Genomic DNA, 24,179 nt, shown 5'->3' with positions numbered 1-24,179 from the left:
TCAGCTTGGCGCTGCCGAGTGTGCCGAATGAAAAAAAAGACAGGGGCTGTTGCGCATCTCTAACGCGCGCCTAAATCGGCCAAGTGGGACCTTGTCGCTTGAAGAAGGGATGGGTTTTGGTTCCCTGCTCTGATAGATGGACCATTTCCAGGCTCCGGGAGCCGGCCCGATAGTTCGGAGTGATACACGTAGTTGATGAGCGGAGCGCCGGAGACGAAGGTTCGACGGGAATGGCCTGCATTTGTTCCGATGAAGAAGAGACAGTGTCTTCCGCAAACCCGGGGTCGCAAAAGGCGTCAATTTGCCGTTGAACGAGTGTGGGGAGGTGTGAGTCTGGAAGACAAAGAGGAGATATGGATGGATACCTGGGTACATAAGAGGGCTGTAGGGCTGATGTCGAATTTGACCCGCTTGCAGGTTTGATCTACCGGCTATTTCCTAGGTAAAGTAAGGTAGGTAGGTATAGATACTATATCTACATTCGTACCGGTATTTGTCTGTACCTACCTGTACAGTGAGTGTGCCGCGTATGTCCAGATAACAATGCATTGTTGTTGCGGTCTGCAGCGCGTCTCCCGCACCTGTACCCACTGTGCCCGCAGCACCCCCGGCCCTGTGGAAAATGCCTTGCATCGCATCCATGTAGGCGCTTTTGCATCGGTCTCCCACGGACCAAGCTCTTTTTTCGGTTGTTGTCCCGTCATCGTCCGTCCTCAAACCCCCCAAACCAAATCAGGTTGAGTAGTCCTTCGACCACCGACTTCAATCCTGTGCATCCCCACATCGTCTTCTGCCGCGGCTCTACAGCCCGTTGGTCGTCGCTTTCGCGCCTCGCGCATCACTCACCGTGCATTATATCCCAATTTCCAGTCCGACTCCCAATGTTTCGGCAATGATTGCACATTTGCAATGTCGCAAGCCACCAGCACCAAATGTGCCTCGCGATGGGTGACGCGCATCATCCCCATCATAATCACCGGCACAAGCGGCTATGCCACCTACGTGATCGTGGCCTACCTGGGCAGTTGGTTTCCTTTAGATCCCGGGGCGTATCCGATGAACTCGCTGACCTTTTCTGCAGTCGACTATCTGTACAAAACCAGGGGAGAAGTCGGCGCCGCAGTCTCGACAATCACGATTTACCTGTTCTTCTACCTCCTCACCATCGCCACCTACTTACGAACCTTCATCGAAATCAAGATGGACCCAGGTCTGGTACCGCTAGGTCCTCAGGCGCAACACCCTTCGAGGGAGTCGAACAAGAAGCGCAGGCGGAGGAAAGAGGGCGACCTGGAAAGCCAGCCGTACTATACTGGCCCTGACCAAGACCCGGATAGCCCCGGTCTTGAAGGCTTCTATAGCAAAGAAATATTTGTGTGCGAGAGTGACGGACGGCCCAAGTGGTGCTCCGAGTGCCGCAACTGGAAGCCTGACCGCGCCCATCACTCGAGCGAGGTGGGCCGTTGCGTGCGGAAAATGGATCATTACTGCCCCTGGGTCGGCGGCATGGTATCGGAGACTTGTAGGTGTTGCTACTCCCCGAACGTTTCCTTACAAATGCTCTGATGCTGACGAAACTGTAGCCTTCAAATTCTTCGCCCAATTCACCTTCTACTGCACATTGTACTGCACAGTTGCTCTCGCCCAGGCTGCCTATTGTCTCGCGCTGCAGGTGCGAGACGGCACAGTCGACGGTAGGACAATATCGGGCGTTGCCATCGCCGGGTTTTTTGGTCTTTTTACCTTCCTCATGACCGCGACCTCGTGGCGTTTCATCCTCCTTAACATTACCAACATCGACGCCCTCCGCAAGTCGTGGGTGCATCAGCTAGCGATCAGGGTGCCTGACGGCACTCGTTCTGGCAGCGACTACGGGACAGTCACGTATCCTCTGCCAAAGTATCCGCAGGGGATATCCACCTCATCAGATGCCACCGTGGACAGCGGGACTTCGCGCGATCGCCTCGCAACCCGTACTTTTGCTATTGTTAGGACCGAGCCGGATGAAAACCCGTGGGATCTTGGCTACAGGAGGAATTGGACGTCTGTTATGGGACACGGCTTGGTCGATTGGCTTCTGCCCATTCACGGATCACCTTGTGTCAACCACGACAGCATGGAGAGTGACTATGAGATGGGCCCGTTAATACAGACCCTCCGGGAAAGGCATGGCCTACCCGATCCCAAGCAGCCCTCTGGCGAACTGGAAATGCGGGAGATGCGGCCAAGCGGCTACTAGGTAAGAGAAGATACCCATGGGTCAGAAATATTTTTCGAGGGGCGTTTTGGGAGGTTCGGGCGCCTTGGGGAGCTCCGGCGATTCACGTTGGCATACGTGCAGACACATACTTACCTGTCGGTACACTCTCTTATGTAATTATTAATCTTATCACAGACGCGTTCTGTCACCTTCTTGTTGAAAACCGAACGACAGTATTTGAGCTCTGTTTTTGTATTTTGAAGGACCTACCAACAAAGCTGCAGGATCTTTTGCCTCCCATACGCTTGTGTTGGTCGGCATACCAGGATTTTGTCGCCGCTGTAGCGTAGCCGAGTGACATTCGCAGTCTCTGAAGATGGACCCACTGAGCCGGAGCGGCGTCTGTTGGGAGCGGAGTGTTTGCTCCGATCTCCGGCGGGCCCATCTTTCGTCCTCCCGGTCACATCTCCTACCAACAAGGAAGATGAAGAAAAGAAAGCCAGATCCCAGTAAAGCTCCTCAATTCGAAGCCAGACCGTATCTCAGCCGTGTTAAGAAACCGAAATCATGTTTGTCGAGTTACAAACTGGACCGTCGGCCGCCCACTACGCCTCAGACAGCATTGGTACAATCATCCTCACATCTTGTGTGATTGCACGGCGCATTCGAACACTTCATCTTTCCGTAGCCGACCATCCCACAGTGTGCGTTTTTTTTTCTGTTTGCACTGGCAGCAGTTCCAGGACCCGTCGTCCATAGTCTCCGTGTGGTGAGGAGGAAGGGTTGTGTCGGTATAGTAGCCATCATGCGACCTATCTTGGAGTCAACAACGAATCGAGTAAACACTGGACTGAGGACTATCCTACCTGGTCCTGGGTCCAATAATTGATGGTAAATCATATCGCAGATGCCCTTCTAAGCCCCAAAGGTTAGGAACTAAATAGTTCAGGACACCTATACGTTCAATGGAGTTCGAAGTGACGAGTCAAACAAGCCGTAGCAAGGTATAGATGGAGAAGAAAGGCGTGGGAGAGATCAAAAGTTGACTGGCACAACTCGGTATCCGACCCACCAGGGCGAGTCCTCTGTATTTACATCAGCATGCTACAAACCACACGCGATGACAGTAAACTTCTTGTTCTACATATCTCTGACGAAGACCGAGAGACTCAATAGAGAGCCGGCTGAAAGCATTTTTAGTAGGCAATTCTACAGCCAAGCTTCTCGATCATCAGTTTGAGCGACCAAGGCACTTCAATTCAAGGAAAGTTGTTGGAACAGTCGCTTGGTCTAAGGGAGTACCCGTCATCCAATATCAGATTCGTGTGTTGTGTATCGCACCTCCAGACGAACATGACATGGCTGAAACTCCTTGAAAAGACGGTTTATGGTACGCCGATCCCATAAAAGTTCCCGAATTGCCATGGAACTCTGACGAACATTGGAGCAACCTGTTGTCTCGACTTCGGTAAAACAACACCCCCTTCAGATGATGCATGACCAGAAGCCCAGCGGGACCACCGAACCAATTTCATGCCAAGATACTGAACCGACAGGTAGATTCAATACCATAGTGCGCTGTTTTGTTCCCTTGCAGATCTAGCAGAGCATGGGTCTGTGGAGCAGCAAGTAAGGTTGGCAGCGAACCCGAGGTCGATGAGCTCTCGTGTTTGTTTGGTCAAATACCGAACAGCTCTCGGTCTGCCAGCTTGTGGTCATACATCTATTCCCTCGGTCAACAGCAATGGCCCTTTTCCCTCTCAACGCTCGTGCCCATTCTAGGCTGTAAGCAGCGATTGAAATCATGACCGTTCGATCAGGAACTTGCCAGGAAGCTTCGAGATCATGGACCGGTAACGAAACAATGGCTTACCAATGGTTCGAGCCGCTATAAGATGCGGATGTCACTGAAAAGGTGTCTGCGGCATGATTCTCGAAGCATCCCGCCTGACTACCTGATCGTGGCAGCTCGAGAGGGTGGCTTCAGAATGTCAACCGGACCGGCCGTACGAGGTGGGTTTCAGGTTGGTCGGCTACCTGAGTATCAACAATGCTCGCTTCGAATTGTATCATGCCGTAACATTCCACCTTAGTAAGTTGTTTGCGTAAGAGATGGCCAACCAGCAGAGGGCTCCTGGTTTCCTCCGCGGGGATTTCTATCCGAGCTGCCAGATAAGACCGGTGTCAGTTTGTCATGTATCGATGACGGCAACCATCACGGCATTACGTAGAGCATGGGCCCGGATGGTGAGGTGGCTTCGATTCGTTCACTTTTCGCCATATCAAGTTTTGTACTACGTTAGTCATTGAGGGATGTCATACTTTGTGGTACGCGCTCGAGGCTCTAAGTGGTGGTTACCAGACGCTCCGTTGTCAAGGACGTACGATTGGGGGTGATATTACTTCCACTCTTCGGGTCAGATTGGCCGGAAAAGACGCTAAAGCAGCATTCCTGCTGTAGACCATGCGAGCCATCGGACATGTACTAGTCCCCGAGCCTGCTTGGACGGAAATGGTGTGCTGGCGACCGTAAATCCCCCAAAGGGAAATCTAGAACGGAAAGAAAACCATAAGAAAAAAGAAAGATGGGCAAAATACAGTGTTGAATGGAATGCCAGAAGCCGAGTATGTTGAATGAGGGAACGAGACCGAACGACTCTCGAGTCGAACCCCATCGTATTATTGATTGCGCTGCCCCCCCCTCTTTTTGGATGTGCAGCATGCAATGTGCGGTTCGCCACCTGAAGAAGGCATTGCAGGCAATCGATGAATAAGCGTTGGCTCAGCAGGCTAGCCTCGTCTGTCATCTCAGCTCCTTGGTGCCCACCAACCTGTCTGAGATCCGGAGTCTACTTGAAGCCTATTGTTCAACGCGGACTTGAAGGCAGTAGCCCTTCACTATTTTGTATGCCACCACTCAACTGGAGACGAGTAGGCAGGCATCTAAGTCTTGGTTCATGTTCTGTCGATATGTTTCAAGGGTATTTCTGCCTTGCATTGGCTTCTCTGGCAGGACCCGTAATGGGTTGGGGCGTGTTTGATGATGAGGATTGCTACATTCTCAGAAGTCAAGCGATGCGGCCCTCCTTAGGGAGACACAACGTGTACGTTGCTCAGTAATGAACGATAGACATCTTTTCCATGCAAATGACAGATTTGGGAAAGCTAAGACTGCGAAGAGAGTGGTGGTCATCGTCGTCCGTCTTCCGTCGTCACTGTAATTCGCGATTGAGGCGGCTCCAAAACAGCCATTGATGTGCGGACGATGGAGTCATTGGGTAAACACCAGATATCTCGCAGCGGAGAGCCCGTGTGCCGTGAATCAAAACCAGGTCGCTCGATGATTGCAAAGGAGCAGAACTTGGGACTGTATTCACGAGCAGCTGGTTTCGGAAGATCATCCTACAAACAGCGCGTCACGAATCATCGCGGCATCGCACAAGAATTGGGGAATAAAGGGGGGGAGTCGTTGAAGAAGCGATACCACGCCGGTGGCCACTGATGCTGAGACGCTCTCTGATATCAGCGGAAAGCACGACAGAACCAAGACGCTAGTTGAGTACTCGACCGAGGAATTGTATTTCAAGAGGTCAACCATGTGGGAGTGGCCTGATGAGGAAATCTGTTGATACATTGATTGCCTGAATACATGGCAAATGTGTTGTGTGTTACGGGAAGGACACAACCGCTCAGCCGGTTGAGTAAGGTGTAGCCATGCCAACTGTTTCTGAAAGACACAAATCGCTTCCATAACTGCAGATCAATCGTCAATAGCAGGTAAGAACCGGTGTTTCGTAACGTGGAAAGGAGACCCATCCAGTATACAGTTTTCCAGTGTCCGAAGGGAGAGGAAGTCAAGTGCTACTTCTCATGCGCCACGAATCGAGGTCTGCTTAGCACCTACCCGCCAAAATAAAATGGAACCAAAGGATGACACTAGCCCCTTTTGGCAAGCGCAAGACGACGGCAGCTAGGAAGGCGCGCTTTTGGTTTTGAAGCGCGTTTACTTCGACGACCTTCTTACTCCCACCGACCTTGGCAAGCGCAACATACCTACGCCGTATCACCTAGGTAGGTGGTTACTTATCCTATCTATCAGTGCAGGAACTAGCCAGTCCTCTCCCCTGCACCCAAGCATAGCCTCTGGTAATCACAGGCCTTTTCAATCTCGCTTGTGTCCTATGTCAACCGCTGGAGTCTGCCGTTGAACCCGGGCAAACAAAAAAAGAAAAAAGCCGAACAGGCACTCGGAATCATGTCGTCCCCGCAGCCCTTTCGGTTCTCCTCTCCGATTCCTGGCGCAGACGGGAGAAAGTCTCGGTTCAACTACAAGCACCTCTCTCAGCTAGCGACATACAACCCGTCATGCCCATTGCGAGTCATAGCCCACGTTGACCTGGATGCCTTCTATGCACAATGTGAGATGGTACGTTTGGGTGTACCAAAGGACCAACCTCTGGCAGTTCAGCAGTGGTACGTAATCTCATGTATGACCTATCAGGTCGTCAACTGACTATAATTTCAGGCAAGGTCTGATTGCCGTCAACTACCCAGCACGTGAACGTGGAATCGGCCGCCACTGCACCTTGACGGATGCTAGGAAGCTCTGTCCTACTCTAGTTGCCCAGCACGTAGCCACATGGCGCGAGGGCGACGAAAAGTGGGCGTACCGTGATGACGCCGCCGCCAACATTCAGAGCGACAAGGTCTCGCTCGACCCTTACCGTCTGGAGTGCAGGAAGATTCTGGCAGTCATCAAAGAAAGCTTGCCCTCGGACCTTCAAAAGGTCGAAAAAGCTAGCATCGATGAGGTCTTCCTCGACCTTTCCGCCCAGGTGCACGAAATCCTATTGAGACGCTTCCCCGAGCTGGCAAACCCACCCCCTTATGATGATCCGACCGAAAATCTCCCAGGCCCTTCCGTAGCTGCACTTGACTGGCAGGCGGATGCCCTCGTCGACCTGAACGAGGACGAAGAGTCTATGGACCCAGACTGGGACGACGTGGCGATCCTCATTGGATCCGAAATTGTGCGACATGTCCGAGGCCAGATCTTTGAGAGGCTACAGTACACATGCTCGGCAGGCATCGCCAAGAACAAGCTACTCAGCAAGTTGGGCTCCGGTCACAAGAAGCCCAACCAGCAAACTGTCATTCGAAACCGAGCCGTGTCACATTTCCTATCTGGCTTCAAGTTCACCAAAATACGCAATCTCGGGGGTAAGCTCGGCGAAAACGTAGTGTCCACCTTCAATACCGACGCCGTCAGTGAGCTTCTGGCTATACCTCTGGAGCAAATGAAAGCAAAACTGGGCCATGACACAGGGAGTTGGGTACATAATACCATCCGTGGTATCGACCTGAGCGAGGTCAACTCCCGCACGCAGATCAAGTCGATGCTTTCGGCAAAGTCTTTCCGGCCCTACATCAACACTCCTGAACAGGCAGTAAAATGGTTGAGGATCTTTGCCGCCGACATTTTTGCCAGACTGGTTGAGGAGGGCGTCTTGGAGAACAAACGCAGGCCGAGAACCATCAACTTGCACCATCGACACGATGGCCAGACCAAATCACGTCAAGGTCCGATTCCTCAAGGCAAAACTCTTGACGAGCAAGCTCTGTTTGAGCTTGCGAAGAGCTTGATGAACCAAATCATGACGGAAGCCAGTATCTGGCCCTGCGCTAACCTGAGCTTGAGCGTGGGTGGGTTTGAAGATGGCGTGACGGGCAACATGGGCATCGGCGCTTTCTTGCTGAAAGGAGAGGAAGCCCAAGCTTTGAGACAGACCAGCCGCGAAGCAAGCCGTCCATCAACGTCCGAGGAAAAGCCGTCTTCCAAGAGGCAACGGATGGACGGAGGGGCGATCGATCGATTCTTTACACGAGGCGTTTCCACCGACAACGAACCAAATTTCACCAATGCAACCGCAGAAAAGGGTTTTGACACCCGAAATGAGGCCCCGGAGGCGGAGGGCTACACCGACTCTCATCAGATGCCAATCGTAGCGTTTCTGTGTTCGCGGTGCAACGCACGCTTTCAAACGCCCGATGAGCATCAGAGCCACGAGGATTGGCACTTTGCCAAGGACCTCCAGGACGAAGAACGTGTTGAATCCGCATTTGTCAACCACTCTGCAACCCGCAAGTCTGGCCCAAAGCCATCAGGTGCATCGGCCAAGCGGGGTGGACGCGGCGGCAAGCTTGAACAAGGACAAAGCAAGTTAAAGTTTGGATGAGTCCTACAAATATCCAGGATATCGGAACCACGCCAAGAGCTTGTCGAGCGGACCCTGCCTGCCGCCTGATAATTGTATTTAACGAGACTTGAAAGTTGGTAAACTTCTCGCCCTGATATCTGGTTCAGGGTTCACCGCGGCACCATAGGTTTGATGGCGAGGTCCCTGGCGAACGTTGGAAATGGACCCTGACAAGTGCTCTTCGTTCCACTCACAGCAGGGTAGATGGTTCCACTGTTCTACGGGTCAGGGACGATGCAAACTCAGGACCCCGTCTATGTGTCTCCAACCGTTGAGTTGGGCATCCGGAGGACGAACTGGGAAGTAAGTCTGTTCAACAGGGGGGGGGGGGGGGGCAGGATCAGGAGACACGACTCAATCGCCGCCCTGGGAGTTACTCCTGGCATCGTGCTGGGTTGCATCTACACGTACTTGTACAGAGTATTGTGTGGATGTAAGATACGAGGACGAGGCCACTTGGCGAAGCTCTCAGCCTGATGGAACAGGGACGGACATGGAACTGGGAATGACCGGCTCTATTTGCGAGTTTGGGTTTGATGCATGTGGATAACAACTACCCGCAAGTGTCGTCATTCCAATTCCCTGGTGCGGTCATCCGCGACAGAATCGGATCATCACGGCTTGGATGTCGATTGGGAACGCTAGGTGCTGTAGAAAGTAAGGCTTCAGACACGACGATACCAGATGGCGCCAAGGAAAAGAAGAAAGGTTGTGGGCGGGTGCGGTGGTGGCCTAGAAACCGAACAACAGGTCTCCAGTCGAAGCCGTTCCATGAGAAGACTGGACGGTCCTTCGCGAGCCGCTTTGGTTGCGTGTGGCCATGGTGTCACAAATCCAGATGACGTACAAGTGATTGGTCGCGCGTTATGCATTTTTTTGGGCTAGTGATGTGGGTTGGGCCACAATTCTTTTGGCGCGAAGCATTGATACCCAACGACGCCAACCATCACTACATACCGCTACATAGGTAGTACATACACACGATACCACTACAGTACTAGCCAACCAACCAGCAACCCACATGAAATAGTTTTTGCGGGAAAATACTCACAGGCACGCCTCATCTTGGGACATGGGTCGCCGCGGACAGCACCGGGAGCAAATGGACGGGGGCATCCCCGGCAGTTGGCAGCGATAAGCCAACGGTTGGTTGACAGAGAAACAACGGGATGGACCACTCCGCCGACCCTGAGTGAGTGGGCTCACAAGAACGCGGAGGTTGATTGTTGTAAATATGGCAGCAACCGTCGGGGCCAGTGTTCAAAGTTCATGACAGGACAGGCAACGGAGAAGTGCGCCATGAGGTTACGAAGAGGCCGGCAGTCGAGAGCCAGGATGCAAGGCAAGGTCGTTGCCCCACGCTGCACAACCGCGGAGTCTTGGTGCAAGTCAGCCGGAAAACCGAACCTGTTCGGCTGCTGTATTGTCGCCTTACAGAGCTGGGATGTCCCGTCCCGGTAGGGCATCAAGACTGGGACGAGCTGGCCGACGAAATTGGAAAACCGAGATACGAAACGAGGCATCATCGGGGACTAGGCATTGAACTCGGCACAAAAGGAGGTCTAAACGGTTTCCTTCCCGTGTACGGATATTCCAGGATGAATCCCACGACTTCCACAATGTCTCAAGGTCCAGGACCCACTAGAATTTGGCCCTAAGAGCTGGCGGGCGCCTTGTTTGTACATTCAGCATGATTCGGACGGTTACCTGCTGGAACCGAGAGTACAACTCCCCGCGTGTATTGTATCTATCTTTTCCGTCGTTTGTGCCGTTGTCTGATGTAGAACAAGGTAAAACTTCCCGGGTGCCTCAGCAATAAGCGTGGGGAATATCGGGAACCAGCAACTCTGGACTTGTTGGTGTCTCCAGGCCTTGATGCCCCAAACGCCACTGTGCAAGCCAACCGTCGTGGCGTCTCGACACATTCCCATCCCCATCAGCGAGGGCCTAATGACACAAAATATGATCCAGAATGGACTACTCACGAGCCTCGTCTTCCCCAAACAATTTTATCCCAAGCCAACGAGTGCGCTTCAGCCTCAGCGGCATCAAAAGTCTCAAAAGAGGGTTCTTGAAGCCAGCGGTCTAGATCGATTTCGAATCCTCCCGAGGCCCCAGCGTAGGGAATACACCATTACGCGCAGCCAGGTTCGGGGATGGGTACCTGGTCATGGAAGAGAAGGTTCAAACCATCGACATTGTTCTCGCGCAGTCAGCTCAAACGTTTTCTCCCACCTTTGGGCAGCAAGTAATAGCCTCGTCGCTTCAGTGCTGAAGGGCGGAGGCGGTGACGAACAAAATGTGCCATCGAACCGAGCCCGTGCGACGACGGATTGGAGCCCCCGTTATTGTAACACGCGTGGCCGACTGTATTTCTCTCACTTACCCTCACCGCAGGGTATCATCGTTCTGTCTCTCTCGTCGCCTGGAGCTGGACACTGCACGTGTGATACATCGCATCGCATACATACTGGACTAGCCCCGTGGCCCCCTTCTCGGCTGCTGCAATTACGATCGGCCAGCTTGTTGCTGGGCTGTTTGAAGAACTGAGGGAGCCCTACGTATCTAGCTGCTTGCCTGGGTTGCCTCTGGTTCGCCTTACGTACACCCTCGAGCTGCAGATGCTCTACTCAGCGCCGTCATCTCTGCGGGTTTTTGTGTGGCAGGGAAGTCCTCGACTCCTCGGTATCCCATTCGGGGCTGGGCGCGACAAGTCGACGACCCAACCTCTCCAGCTGCACCTCATCCCGCCTCGGAGGCTCCGTCCATTCAGGGCGGCCGCCACCCAGCCAGCTTCCCTGCTGCCGCCCAACCGCTCTCCGCCTGTCTTGTGCCCAGTTCTTGCTCGGTCGCCTGCCTCTCTGTCCCACCATACGTCTTTTGTTGGCTCTACCATGCCCTCTTTTGTTTTTTACTCTTCTCACCAGAACCATCACCACCACCGGACTGGGGGCCAGGCCCAGCTGCGCAGGCAGGCGCTCATCGGCCGGTCAGACTGTCCGGGGTACTTGTACTTGGACAGCACAAGAGATGCAGCACCGCCCGTCTCCTCCTAGCCACCCCTCTTGCACTAGGGGGCAGGTTGGGTGGCATATTTGCCAGGCTGGCAGGGTTTACTTTGCTGCGCGAGGGAATATTCTTTGGACTATTAGCCAATGATGTGGTGCCAACGAACACTGCTGGTTCTGCTCTGGTCGGTCCCGAGCCGTCTTGAGTGGCATAATCAGGAAGAAAAGAGAGTGTGTGAGGGAGAGGGCCTCGCTCCCATCTTTACTAGAAGAGAGAGAGGGTAGATACAGGTAGATAGTGTGTGTGTGTGTGTGTTTGTATCTGTACATTGACTGGACTGAACGGTAGCGGGTACATTCTACACGCTTCAACGGGCCAGTACTGTCCGCAGTGGGAGGGAGAAAAAAGTGCAAAGGGGGGTATCGGTGACCACTCATATGCCCGTTCACCAGACACTGGTCACCGGCCACTGGTCCACGTTGATGACTTTACCATACATACCTGGAGGGAAAAAGGTAGGTAGGTAGGTACCTTAGGTAGCTGCAGTTACTGCTAGGGGTCCCGGTTTTCCCGACCGGAGCCCCACCTCAAGAGAAGAGCCAGACTCTGGTCTGTTCCTTTTCTTCTGCCACCACCCACTCCCTGCCCGCTTTCTTCGCTCCTGCTCTTCTCTTCTTCTTTCCCGCCATCTCGTCGACAATCCCTTTTCTTGCAGGTCCCCTTTCCTCTTCTTTCGTCTTCCTCCCTCCTACCTCTCCCACCTCTTTCGACCGACCATCCCCAAGCTCGTCTTCGCCCATCACCACAACGACACCGAACCACACAAAAAAGCCTCAAGATGTCGAGACAGTCGCGTGGTCCCCCGGCCAGTTCGGCTTCCACCGCTCCTTCCAGCGTCCGCTCCAACGAGTACTTCGTCCCGAGAGACGGTATTGACCGCGAGGTCATCACCGCTGACATCTGCCGTTATCTCGGAAATGATGCTCTTGTGCGCCCTGGTCACTACGAGAATCCCCAGACCGGCCAAGTAGTCCAGGGTTACTACATCACAGCATATCGGAACCTAACAACAGTGAGTTCAATAGCTCGGCACCGCGCTTCCTGGCCACCATATTGACACGAACTCTTTGTAGGCCATGATCGATGACTTGAAGGCCGATTCTGCGCGATGGGAAGCAGAGAGGCGGCAACAGGCCGCCCGGAACACCTCAGGAGGTACATTGGTCTCGCGAGACGCGGCGGCTCCTTTGTCGAGACGATCTAACTCCCCTACAGCAGGGTACCGCCAGTCGGAAACTCATTCCGCACGCCAACACTATGGCCCTACGGATTCCACTGGCTACCCGGACGTGGGACGTGACTCCTATGACAGCGCCCCCAGATACCCCGGATCTCAAGCCCCAGGATACTCAGGGAACTCTACTCAGGGCTACTCTGGATCTGCTGCGGTCTACGCCCAGCAACCTTCCTCTTTTCCTTCTTCTGGTGGTGGGTATTCATCATCCTATGCCTCTGGAGGCTCGTACTCCCAGCCGGACCCGAGGGACCCCAGATACGCTGGACAGATGGCTCAAGGATATGGAGAACCTCCCTACATGGCTACCGCTGCGAACCTCGCTCGAAGCGGCTACCCCGCAGACCCGTACGGCGCTGGACAGCCTTCTCGGACCCCTACCACCATGGCGCCCCAGCAGGGACAGACTTACTCTTCCGGATCACAGGCTCCGGCGGGTTACCCTTCCGGTTATTACCCACCCTCGACCTCGGCCTCGTACGGTTCTGCGCCTGTGGCTTCTGATCCCTTGTACGGACGCGGTGCGTAACCATTCCCAGTCTAATTTGACGACTCCCATCTGATTGTGTAGCGTCCCCAGCAGGTGGCCCCGTCCACCCGTCCATTTCTGGCCAAGGATCACAGTATGAGCAACCCCCTGCCCCTCGCACCTCCGCCACCCCTACGAATTCCAAAACTCAGGTGTCAAGCAGTGGATCGCACCCTCGCCGTGAAAGGGACTCTGACCGGAGTCATCACCAATCCGACCGCCACCGCCCTCCCCGCCGCTAATACGTTACCATTCCATGGACTGTTGTAGCCACTCTGACTGCACGAGACATCCGTCTCGTGAGTTGTCTGTTATGAATTTCATCCTAATGATCCTGGACTTGGAGACTCATCACCGGCGTCGGCTTTCTTATCATTTGTTTCTCCCGGATAGAACCTTCCCTGGACTTTGAGAGGTGTGAAAACCACCTCGTGAGTTGCAAGTCTGCATCTCGCAACCCGTTGTCTGGCTTTGCTGGCGTTTTGGCTTTGCACCGGCTCAGAGTTTCCTTGGCTCTAATCTACTCCGGACCCGTTTACCTGAGGTTCTCTGCCATCTTGCCTGGACATTTCCCGGATTTTACCTGGACTGCCACCAAAAATTGACTTTTGTCGCATACCCTGGACGTTTTACGACTGCATACATGGATTGGCCAACGACTTTTCTCCTCGATTGAATTTCCTTTGGCAAGCACGCAGACGCGCGATGGCTTGCACCTTTTTATGGCTCGGGATCTGGAACGGAAAAAAAGAAACGCCATCAGTTCAGCTGCCGACCCTGGATTGGACCACCTTGCTGTCTGGACCTGTCTTGATGGCGGGATGTGATGTCATTTTACTGTCTCCTGGTCTGGGTTTCATTTTTCTATTTGGACTACCGGAGTTCTGGGCGACTTGTGGTATTCCCTGATAGAACGGCGAGGTCGACATCTGGACAGTAAGGTGAGTCCTCGGATTATACATACCTCAGAATTCCTCCCCAGCAGGGATCTTGTCACGCCTTAAACCGTCTTTCAAGGATCTTCGTGGTATATACCACTCTTTTTGCCTAGGACTCTCGTTCCTAACGCCATAGTCAGCTGGGCCTGCTACCGTTGGGATTTCACCCTACTGGAAACATTTTACTGGACTCCGGACACCTGGATCATTTGAAGCCATGGGGCAAACCCGTCATGAAGTATTCACATTCATTGCCCGGCAGGATTCAGGATATACCATACCTTGGACCAGATCGTGGCTGTGCTACCCGTTGGACAGATACCGTGGGCATCGGGTTGGCTGACCTTGCGCGCACCTCATCTCCTGTCGGAACAAAACCTGGCTCGTCAAGTCGAACTTATAATATGGACGGAGAATTGCATCTCCCCTTTTTGGGTAAGATTCGAATTATATGGGTCTGGTCTGTCACATACGCCAGCCAAGCCCTTCCGTCCGGGACGAGAGACTGCTACATATTATCACGTGGCCACGACTCCCTCCTTATGGGTCACTCTGTGTGCTTGAACTCGACCATTCTCACAGCCTGCCATGGGACACAAGTCTGGCGGTTGGTGTTCACACTGCCCCCTGTGGCCCAAACCAGAGGCACATTGAGGTCGCTTGAGCCGACGAGGGATCAAGAAGATCTTCAGTACAAATCTTAGTTGGACCAACCACCATGGAACCTGGCTGCCTAGCCGCTTGAAATATTATTCCCGGACTACGTGGAGCCTTGCCTGGCAGCCTCTCGGAACACCTCGTTAGTCACCACTATTCCTACTTGCGTTATGTTTTTTCCTCAAAACTCGTTTCGGATTGCTTTGGTTTCAACTCTAGGAGAATGAATCCGGGATGACTAACTCGAGCGCCGCAGAAGAGACGTTCCACGGGACAAACAAAGGCACAAAGGGAAGACAGCCTCGGCCACAGGCATGTGAGAGTCGAGTTGACTTGTCTTGTATTGCGAATTTTTTTATTCTTTTTGGCATGAATGGGGAAAGAGTCTCCTTACTTCCTCTCCTTTTTCCTTTATTCTACGTGGAGTTGGCAATGAGAAGGTGGTTGAATGGTGGTCCATTTTACGACTATCTGTTGATGTACCCGGCGTTTATTGGCATATGGAAACCAGCGGCTATCGGCTTTTGAATGATGACAACGTTTACGTGATGAACAAAGCTGTTTGCTGTAACTCTTTGACATCCTGCCTGCATCTCGGCTCATTGGTATTATGTCAGGGAAATGTTTATGACCCAACGGCTATTGCGAGACTGCTAAAGTTACATCGCGGCTACGGAGTTCCGGCATCACCCTAGCTGGCCGTCTTACCCTTGTGGTATCGTCACTGGCCTTGCTGTAAAGGTACAGCGAAGCAGCCCAGTGACCAGGCACCTGCGCCATTGGTGCCGAGTTTTTACGTGGGGAAAAGGGAACCAGAGAGCATTGAGCAGTTGGCAAAACTCTCTTGCAGTGTTGGATGTCGACAAGGGTGGGTGGGTTTTGCCCCTCCGAACTCTGTGAGCTTTCAAATCGAGCGCTTGATGAAAGGGTAGGGGGAAAGGCTGATCCTTGTACATCGTAGGCTTGGTGCAGTACCGCAGACGAACCCGTCCCCTATCGAATTAGACGATTCGTGTCAAGACGACCCGATCGGGATCAACTCGCCCCCCTTTCCTTTCTTGTGGTATTCATACCGTCCTTCCTTTCTCTCGGTATTGACACTTTCTGATGAAAACCCACCTATTCCCCATCTCGCTTTCCGAAATAGGGATTGCAAAATACGGAGTTGTTTGTTTTGGGATAGCTACGGCAAAGTTGGACAGAACCGAAAAGGAGCGACTGTTAAGATGGGCTATTAAGCAGCAACTTGGAGAACTGATAATGAAATGGCAGGATCTCTGAGATGGACGCAAAATGCATGCCCCGTGTCATGGTGGAGTGGGGATCCCAAGATCGGGCGGCTTTGGATGCTGAGCTGGTCCTTGCCTGTCTATGGGCAGCGGGTAGGAAGGGGTCGAGGGAGGCCGACTCTGGCCAGATCCAACAGGATGCTGACCTGATCGACGTGGCCCGGTAGGAACGCCTACCTGTACATAGTTTTGAATGATGTGAAGACGAAGACAATGCAAAACCTTTTCAGCCGAGACGGGACTCACACAAACCAAGTCGAGGCGCGGCCTTTGTCCTCCCAGAAGCGAGAGACGGAGCACACTGCGACTGCGGCATCATGAGATGTCCTCTTCATCCTCAGTAAACTGATTGGCGGTCGCAACAGTAAGGTGGTCACTCGGACCGGGTCCCCCGAGACTCCGGCGTTGTGCGGATCGGTTTGTAATGGGATCGTGGCCTCATCGAAGTGAGGTCCGGATACCCACATTTTCTGGATTCTCGATGAAGATGGAATATTAAGGGCCTGCACAAGATAAGCAAGCAGCCCCCCCCCCCCCCCCCCCCCACCCTTTTTCCCCCCCTCCTCAAAAATAATACCGGAAGAAAATTCTGATCCAGGAGCTACTTAGTACAAAGGAGAGTCGCTGGCACATTGAGCGTTCTGAGCGTGCTGGGGACCTGAGCAAGCATGGTAATGGCGACATGGAGTGAGATGGGGCCCCCGGCGCGAGTCCCCTCCGGCTGAGTGGATGTGGCCCACACCGAGGATGGGGATGAGATGGAGGGGTCGATGAGTCGAGTCGGAATGGGCAGAATCATGCGAATTTGAAGAAGGGGTTTAACAGCCAACGTTCATTCGATGCACACATACAAGTGACACTTGACAAGAGAAAGAAGCATCCATATTATCGAAGAACGTACCAGAGCACGGGTGCGGCAAACATGTATGGTTATATTATCGTGGCAGGACGTATAACCAATGGCATTTGGATGAGATGGGTGGATGAATGGAGGGGTCGTCGTCTATCGGAAGGGGGATGGAGAAACTGTAGGGGCGAAGAAGGTTGGTGGCAGCCCGGCTCGGCAGGAGAGTTGGGACTTGGGAGCCAAGCTTCGGGTTGAGTGGGTTCGGGTAAGTACTGGCGGCGCCTTACAGACACTGCCGCCCTCGTCTCATGGTGAGTGAGAGTGTTAAGGCGGTGAGGGAGAAGGATAAGGGGACGAGAAAAAAAAAAAAGGCTGCCAGGTTCCGGCTGTGGGCCCCTTACGATGCCACGGCGAGCCCGACCAATAAGCAGCTCTCTCGAAAGCCTCAGGCTGCCCTGATGCCATACCGCTTTCAGGACGAGTGGATACGAGGGCGGCGCACTTTTGCGGTTTACTGCTTTTCTCTTTTTTTTCTGCCGACAATAGCCAAGCTACCTACCAATATCGGTGCATGATGAATAACGACCGGGCTCTCCTGTTGGTTCTGTGTGTTCGCGTTAGCAACGTCTCCCCCTGCTTGCTTAGGCCTGCGACGACGGTATTCCTACACGGCCAGGCGTGGACTCGTCGCTCTTCATCTCCCCGTAACGCGCTGTCATCTGTCGGAGGCAAAGGTGGCACCGCGACCTCAGATGGTCAGCCTTCGACGGGAATTCACTGTAATGCCGGCGCTCGTCCAGCTGCCGAACGGTTTTCCCCGTGGCCGACCAAATCTAGGTAGAGGGGCATGGTACCATACACTGAAGATGTGCTTATATCCGATCTCAAAATTGCCCCGTTCCCTGTTAGTCACCGCCCAGGCCACAGTCTCATAGAGACGGAACGCCCGCCCGCCTTGTGCACTCTGAGGCCTGAGGTTGGGGTTCTGAATCCGTCCGGACCAGGAAAGTCCATAGCATTCCAGCCAGCAGTGAATGCCACTTGCCGGTCAGGCCACCCCAAGAGGCAGTAAACAGGGGGAGGGATACCAAAACGAATACTCATAATACCTCGAATGAAAACAATTAGTATCAATTTGAACCTCTTACTTAGAGAAGAGCCGAGAGAGGCAAGCACAACGAAGAGACATCGTTTCGTCTGACAACTTGTTGAACCTTCTCCTCCCGTTCCCTTTTTGCCGACAACAAACATGCGAGGAGGATAAGTCGAAGGCACAACAATACCCACGTACGCCGGCATTGTTCATTGTTCATGCGTAATTTCTACCTACCTAGGTACATAACTACCTAGGGAATTTGGCGTCTGGGAAATCCGAGCACTAGCCAATCAACCCCAGCTTTACGCTGCCTTACAACAAGCCGCACCGTCTCGTCCCACGCAAATCAGACAGACACACACAGACATTTCTTCTCCTGACAACCTTGCGGCAGCCGACCAACCAACAGGCAGTATCCACAGCCCAAGGCTTCCTGTCCTTTCTGCCACCTCAAATCCCAGTGACTTTCTCCCGTCGGCCAGAAGTCTAACCCGCTGCCCCTCAACCGCCGCCTTACGTTATCCCGCCAAAGCCCACGCTTCCCACTAACAGCAGCCAACTTAGGTACACGCGCAAGTAGCTACACCATGCATCAGGCCTGAGCCTAGCACCACCACCACCGCCACCACCACCAGCAGCGCCAGTAGCTGACGTTGCCGCAGTTTTGATAGCGCACGAGGTACCTCATTTTTCCAACCTACCTACGAATACCTATCCGAACGTCCACTGTCCCTGTCGACCCTTAGGCCCCTTGACCTGACTTGTCCATCCGCAATAGTTGCAGCAGCCAGCAGCAACAGCAGCAGCAGCCGCCAACCTACCTAACGCACGCAGCAGACAGACAGTCTCGACGCACACCACGCACCGCACCGCCGTGGTATGCCCCGCCATTTCGAGGCAACACAGACGACCCGCCCAAAATTTTGTCTTCACCACCCGCACCGCTTTCCTTCTTCTCAACTCCTATCCCGCCTTCGCCTCGACATCACCCCGTCAATTCACCCAAGATGGACACTTCGGCGATTCGAGGCCTGCTCGCGGCCAGTTTGGACCCCGATGCCGACACGAGACGGCGGGCTGAGATTCAGCTGAAGCAGGTATGAGAAACCATTCGTTTCCTTCCGCACCCTCTCTCTCCTCGCTTCCCGCATCCCCCTTCTCGTCCTGATCTCCCCCCCTCCTCCCCCACGAAATGACCCCCCTTACCGTACCGAGACGATCCGCACTACATCGCACCGCACGCACATATACAACATGGACGATACGCACGCCCGACTGCCGCCCATTTCTCATCGCGTCCCGGGTCCGCTCCAGACAACCGACTACCGGGTCCAACGGACAGAGGGACGACGGCGCACATCGCGTCCCATGTTATTACTCTTGGATCGGCCCGCTAACATACCTTCTCGCGACAACTAGATCGAAGAACACCCCGGGTTTATGGACGTTCTCCTCGATGTCCTCCAGAACGAGCAAGACAACAGTGTGCGACTATCAAGTATGTAGACGAACCTATTCGAAGCCTCCTTCTGTCCTTGGCTGCCGTATATCATCTCCTTTCGGTCAGCAAGGCGTGTACTAAACCGTCACCCCTCTGCTCTAGCCGTCATCTATATCAAAAACCGCGTAAATCGGGGATGGGAAAAGTCGGAGCACAGCCCGAACGAGACACAGATCGCCGAAGATGAAAAGGCACGCTTCCGCGACCGCCTGCTGCCCATCATGGCCGCCTCCCAGGGCCTGGTCCGGCAGCAGTTGATCCCCGTCCTCCAGCGCATCCTGCACTTTGACTTCCCCGAGAAGTGGCCCAACTTTATGGACTACACCATGCAGCTTCTGAACACGAACGATGCTGCATCCGTCCTGGCAGGCCTGCAGTGCCTCCTCGCCATCTGCCGCGCCTACCGATTCAAGTCCTCGGACGGTGACAACAGGGTGCACTTTGACAAGATAATCGAGGCCAGCTTCCCTAGGCTGTTAGCCATTTGCAACGAGCTCGTTGCCCAGGAGAGCGATGAGGCTGGCGAGATGCTTCATCTGGCCCTCAAGGCCTATAAGCACGCGACCTGGGTATACACTGAAATCTTCGTCTTGCTTGCCGTGGTAATGTTGGCTGACAATACCCTACTAGCTCGAGCTTTCTGCCTTCCTTCGCGCCCAACAGACCAACTTCGGATGGTGCACCGTTTTCCTCCAGACCGTTTCCAAGACCACGCCGGCCAGCGCCATGGCCGACGACTCATACGAGCGTGAGAAACACCACTGGTGGAAGGCCAAGAAGTGGGCGTACTTCAACCTGAACAGACTCTTCATCAGGTAAGAAGGCTCGACGCTCCACGATGACGTGAGGCTTGGCTAACAGCGCGCCAGACACGGCAACCCCCAATCCATCACCAACACAAAGGACGAGGATGCGGTTCGTTTTGCCAAGGAGTTCTCCGCCACCATTGCGCCCGAGATCCTCAAGCACTACTTGGCCGAGATCGAGAAGTGGGTTGCGAAGACGGCCTGGCTCAGCAGACCCTGCTTGTCCTACACGCTGGTCTTCCTCGACGAGTCGGTGCGTCCCAAGGAGATGTGGAACCACCTCAAGCCTCACCTGCAGAACCTGGTTACCCATTTCGTCTTCCCCGTTCTATGCCTGTCCGACGAGGACATTGAGAAGTTCGAGGACGAACCGGATGAGTACCTCCACAGGAAACTCAATTTTTACGAAGAGGCCTCGGCCCCCGACGTTGCCGCCACCAACTTCCTCGTTGGTTTGACCAAGAACCGGAGAAAGCAGACTTTCGAGATCCTCAAGTTCGTCAACGCCGTCGTCAACGAGTACGAGCAGGCGCCGGATGACAAGAAGAACCACATTGCCAAGGAGGGCGCTTTGAGAATGATCGGTACCCTGGCCCCGGTTATCTTGGGCAAGAAGAGCCCCATCGCCGATCAGGTCGAGTACTTCCTCGTCCGCTACGTTTTCCCCGATTTCACGAGCCCCCAGGGCTACCTGCGCGCGCGTGCTTGCGACACTATCGAGAAGTTTGAGCAGCTCAACTTCCAGGACCAGAACAACCTCCTCACAATCTACCGCCACATTCTCGACTGCATGGCGGACCCGGCCCTGCCAGTCCGTGTGACTGCTGCACTCGCCCTGCAGCCCCTCATCAGACACGACATCATCCGTACCAGCATGCAGCAGAGTATTCCTACCATTATGCAGCAGCTCCTTAAGCTCGCAAACGAGGCCGACATCGACGCCCTCGCCAACGTCATGGAGGATTTCGTCGAGGTTTTCGCTACGGAACTGACGCCGTTTGCGGTTGCCCTGAGCGAGCAGTTGAGAGACACCTATCTCCGCATTGTTCGCGAGGTACTGGACAAGAACAAGGACAATGGCGACGACGAGTTTGGAGACTACCTTGACGAGAAGAGTATTACTGCTCTCGGTGTTCTTCAGACGATCGGCACTCTCATTCTTACCCTCGAAAGCACTCCTGATGTGCTCCTGCACATTGAGGCTGTACTTATGCCCGTTATCCAGGTCACGCTGGAGAACAAGCTGTACGATCTTTACAATGAAGTTTTCGAGATCATCGACAGCTGCACGTTTGCTGCCAAGGGCATCTCCCCTACTATGTGGCAGGCTTTCGAGCTCATCCACGCCACTTTTAAGGCAGGTGCTGAGTTGTACTTGGAAGACATGCTGCCGGCTCTGGACAACTTTGTCCAGTACGGCGCTGGCCAGCTGGTTCAGAAGCCCGAGTACATTGAGGCCCTCTTCTCTATGATCTCCGATATGTTCAACGACAACAAGGTCGGCGGTGTTGACCGTATTTGCGCCTGCAAGCTAGCCGAGGCCATGATGTTGAATCTCCGTGGCCATATCGACAACTACGTGTTGCGATTCATCGAGTTCGCGATGAACGTTTTCAGTGCCCAGGACGTGAAGGTTAAGGCCTACAAGATCCACCTCATGGAGCTTGTCATCAACTCCATCCACTACAACCCCGTCCTTACTCTCCACATCCTCGAGACCAAGGGCTGGACCAACAGGTTCTTCAGCTTGTGGTTTGGCAGCATGTCCCACTTCACCAGGGTTCACGACAAGAAGCTCTGCATCGTCGCCATTGCGGCCCTGCTCAGCCTCAAGGCCGACCAGGTCCCCCAGAGCATTGCTGTCGGCTGGCCTCGCTTGCTCCAGGGCGTCACAGAGCTATTCAAGACCCTGCCCGCTGCCATGAAGAACCGCGAAGAGGCTCTGCGCGATGACTACCACCTCGAGGCAGGCAACTATGAGTATGGTGAAGAGGACGAATGGGCGGAGGACGAGGCCAACTGGAACGTCGAGGACGAGGCCGATGAGGAGGAGACCAACGACGGTCGGGATGAGAGCACCGCTTACTTGGAGTTCTTGAACGAGGAGGCGAGTAGCAACCCAGCCAGCCTTGCACTTTTGACTCAACTAACACTTAAAACAGGCTCAGAAGTTCGGTCGTAACGTGGAGGATATCGAGTCTGAGGACGACCTCGGTGAAGATAGTGTGCTGCTTGAGTCCCCTCTGGACAAGGTGGACCCGTACCAGCTGTTCAGCGCGACTCTGATGAGTAAGTGTTCTTTCTGTCCGGCTTGGCATGAAAGGCGTGACTAACACCCGAACAGAGATGGAAGAGGAGCAGCCCCAATTCTATCAGTCGCTGGCCTCCCACCTTACCGCCGAGGACCAGGCTGCCCTGCAGGGTGTCATGCAGAAGGCGACCGAGAACGCCCAGGCCGCTCAGCTGGCCCTTGCCCAACAACAAGGTGCTGCACCTGTCAACGGCGGTGCCAGCTAAAAAGCCTACGGGAGATGTCATCGATGACCGAGCCGGGCCCCTCGAGGAGCTGTGAGGGTTGTGTCAGAACGTAGTGGCCTCTGGCCGCCTCAGCTCTCAATCATAAGAGGGAGACGCGAGATGATCCGAAGGAGCCACCGCCGCAATGCACGCTAGTGGGCAAGGCTCGAAGCTGCCAAAAGCTGTCGTTGACAAGCAGCTGCGGGAGAAAGACTGACGAGGCAAAGAATTACGATTACCCCCATCCCTAAAGAGTACAAGAGGTCCAAAAGGAAAAAAGATCTATAAGAGCATTAGAGCGTGCAAACGACGGCCGGAGGCCAGCTGGATATGAGAGGGGCAAGGACAAGATTGGGTGGTGGCTCCCAAGCACGGCTTCCCCTCCTTTGTGGCCGTCGTTGGCTGGAGGGACGGCACGGGGAGGAAGACGGCAGTTGTTGTTTGGGTTTTCTGGTGTGACGCCATGGAGGATGGATGTTTCGCTTGTCGTCGTCGTCGTCGTCATGGTTGTCTTTTACTGACGGCAAGGCATAGCATCGTAGGGGTGGCCCGCGTGTATGTGGAGGTAAAGCTCATGATGCCCCCGAAGTCGTAGGTAGTTAAATTCCCCCAGATTCCTTTGAAAAATTCAAAATCAGTTCAACATGACTCGAGTTCCTTGGGCTCGTCGACTGGGGGACGACGTGTGACATGAACACCGGCGGCTCTATATGGCGTTTTTGTTCTGGTGCGGATTTCACGTAGACGCTCGTCAACAAGGAGAACGACCTAATGAGACTTTACTTGGAGACTTTTTACGAAGCAGGGGATCCAGCCAGGGCCCTCGGGATCAATCGCAAGATCAACAGCGTCTGTCGATGACCAAACAGAGGGCCAATCTCTTGGTGTCGCCAGCTACGAGCAATAAGCTACTCTTTCCAAACGTCTCCGTGGACGTGACCCTCGTGAGTGCCGAGATGATATACATGAGAGCCACCATTGCCCTCAGTAACATAGTCAGGGCAATACCATCCGATCCGACAGGCCTTCGTCAATCCGTAGACTGGTCTCAGAAGTCGACCAAGATTACGGTTGGTGCTCTTCAGCAAGGTTGACACTTTGATAACCCTCAGTGTGGTAATGAGTGCCGGGATAGCTGGCTCTCATGAGGATATTCTAAAAGACAATTGTTCACCAAAACAAAACCAAAAAAACCCTAAATCCTCATCAAGGCTGACATATGATTGGACGTTGATTGTG

General features: G+C 53.9%; 6 protein-coding genes across 6 annotated transcripts; 5 read left to right on the top strand and 1 right to left on the bottom strand.

Moving 5' to 3' along the window:
* Window positions 1–648: 648 nt before the first annotated feature.
* CDEST_14605 (Putative palmitoyltransferase, DHHC domain-containing protein) lies at window positions 649–2,493 on the top strand. Its single transcript, XM_062930761.1, has 3 exons — window positions 649–1,024; window positions 1,082–1,522; window positions 1,584–2,493. Exons 1-3 carry the CDS (start codon window positions 910–912, stop codon window positions 2,237–2,239), a joined length of 1,212 nt encoding a protein of 403 aa, XP_062786812.1. The 5' UTR covers window positions 649–909; the 3' UTR covers window positions 2,240–2,493.
* A 3,289-nt stretch (window positions 2,494–5,782) lies between these two features.
* Window positions 5,783–6,017, bottom strand: CDEST_14604 (uncharacterized protein; the record flags this gene model as incomplete). Its single annotated transcript, XM_062930760.1, has 1 exon — window positions 5,783–6,017. The coding sequence occupies exon 1, from the start codon at window positions 6,014–6,016 to the stop codon at window positions 5,783–5,785; it is 234 nt and encodes a 77-aa protein (XP_062786811.1). The 5' UTR covers window position 6,017.
* A 212-nt stretch (window positions 6,018–6,229) lies between these two features.
* Window positions 6,230–8,767, top strand: CDEST_14603 (Putative UmuC domain, Zinc finger C2H2-type, DNA polymerase, Y-family, little finger). The gene is made up of 2 exons (XM_062930759.1): window positions 6,230–6,673; window positions 6,726–8,767. Exons 1-2 carry the CDS (start codon window positions 6,456–6,458, stop codon window positions 8,434–8,436), a joined length of 1,929 nt encoding a protein of 642 aa, XP_062786810.1. The 5' UTR covers window positions 6,230–6,455; the 3' UTR covers window positions 8,437–8,767.
* A 3,345-nt stretch (window positions 8,768–12,112) lies between these two features.
* CDEST_14602 (uncharacterized protein) lies at window positions 12,113–13,934 on the top strand. The gene is made up of 4 exons (XM_062930758.1): window positions 12,113–12,538; window positions 12,600–12,681; window positions 12,745–13,281; window positions 13,332–13,934. The coding sequence occupies exons 1-4, from the start codon at window positions 12,305–12,307 to the stop codon at window positions 13,529–13,531; spliced, it is 1,053 nt and encodes a 350-aa protein (XP_062786809.1). The 5' UTR covers window positions 12,113–12,304; the 3' UTR covers window positions 13,532–13,934.
* A 1,971-nt stretch (window positions 13,935–15,905) lies between these two features.
* CDEST_14601 (uncharacterized protein) lies at window positions 15,906–16,340 on the top strand (the record flags this gene model as incomplete). The annotated part of the gene is made up of 1 exon (XM_062930757.1): window positions 15,906–16,340. Exon 1 carries the CDS (start codon window positions 16,167–16,169, stop codon window positions 16,338–16,340), a length of 174 nt encoding a protein of 57 aa, XP_062786808.1. The 5' UTR covers window positions 15,906–16,166.
* Window positions 16,341–19,123: 2,783 nt separating this feature from the next.
* On the top strand, window positions 19,124–22,940 carry CDEST_14600 (Putative importin-beta domain, armadillo-like helical, exportin-1/Importin-beta; the record flags this gene model as incomplete). The annotated part of the gene is made up of 7 exons (XM_062930756.1): window positions 19,124–19,213; window positions 19,536–19,614; window positions 19,720–20,186; window positions 20,248–20,432; window positions 20,487–22,530; window positions 22,586–22,712; window positions 22,768–22,940. The coding sequence occupies 7 exons, from the start codon at window positions 19,124–19,126 to the stop codon at window positions 22,938–22,940; spliced, it is 3,165 nt and encodes a 1,054-aa protein (XP_062786807.1).
* Between the last annotated feature and the right edge of the window lie 1,239 nt (window positions 22,941–24,179).

The sequence above is a fragment of the Colletotrichum destructivum genome, chromosome 10, assembly GCF_034447905.1.
Source record: "Colletotrichum destructivum chromosome 10, complete sequence".
Classification (NCBI taxonomy): domain Eukaryota; kingdom Fungi; phylum Ascomycota; class Sordariomycetes; order Glomerellales; family Glomerellaceae; genus Colletotrichum; species Colletotrichum destructivum.
This window is presented reverse-complemented; position numbering and strand designations above follow the sequence as displayed.

Coding starts and splice junctions, on each gene's coding strand:
- CDEST_14602 (XM_062930758.1), top strand. CDS start 12,305: ATGTCGAGACAGTCGCGTGGTCCCCCGGCCAGTTCGGCTTCCACCGCT. Junction 12,682..12,744: donor CGCCCGGAACACCTCAGGAG/GTACATTGGTCT, acceptor CCCCTACAGCAG/GGTACCGCCAGTCGGAAACT. Junction 13,282..13,331: donor TGATCCCTTGTACGGACGCG/GTGCGTAACCAT, acceptor CTGATTGTGTAG/CGTCCCCAGCAGGTGGCCCC.
- CDEST_14603 (XM_062930759.1), top strand. CDS start 6,456: ATGTCGTCCCCGCAGCCCTTTCGGTTCTCCTCTCCGATTCCTGGCGCA. Junction 6,674..6,725: donor CCTCTGGCAGTTCAGCAGTG/GTACGTAATCTC, acceptor CTATAATTTCAG/GCAAGGTCTGATTGCCGTCA.
- CDEST_14605 (XM_062930761.1), top strand. CDS start 910: ATGTCGCAAGCCACCAGCACCAAATGTGCCTCGCGATGGGTGACGCGC. Junction 1,025..1,081: donor GATCGTGGCCTACCTGGGCA/GTTGGTTTCCTT, acceptor CCTTTTCTGCAG/TCGACTATCTGTACAAAACC. Junction 1,523..1,583: donor CGGCATGGTATCGGAGACTT/GTAGGTGTTGCT, acceptor ACGAAACTGTAG/CCTTCAAATTCTTCGCCCAA.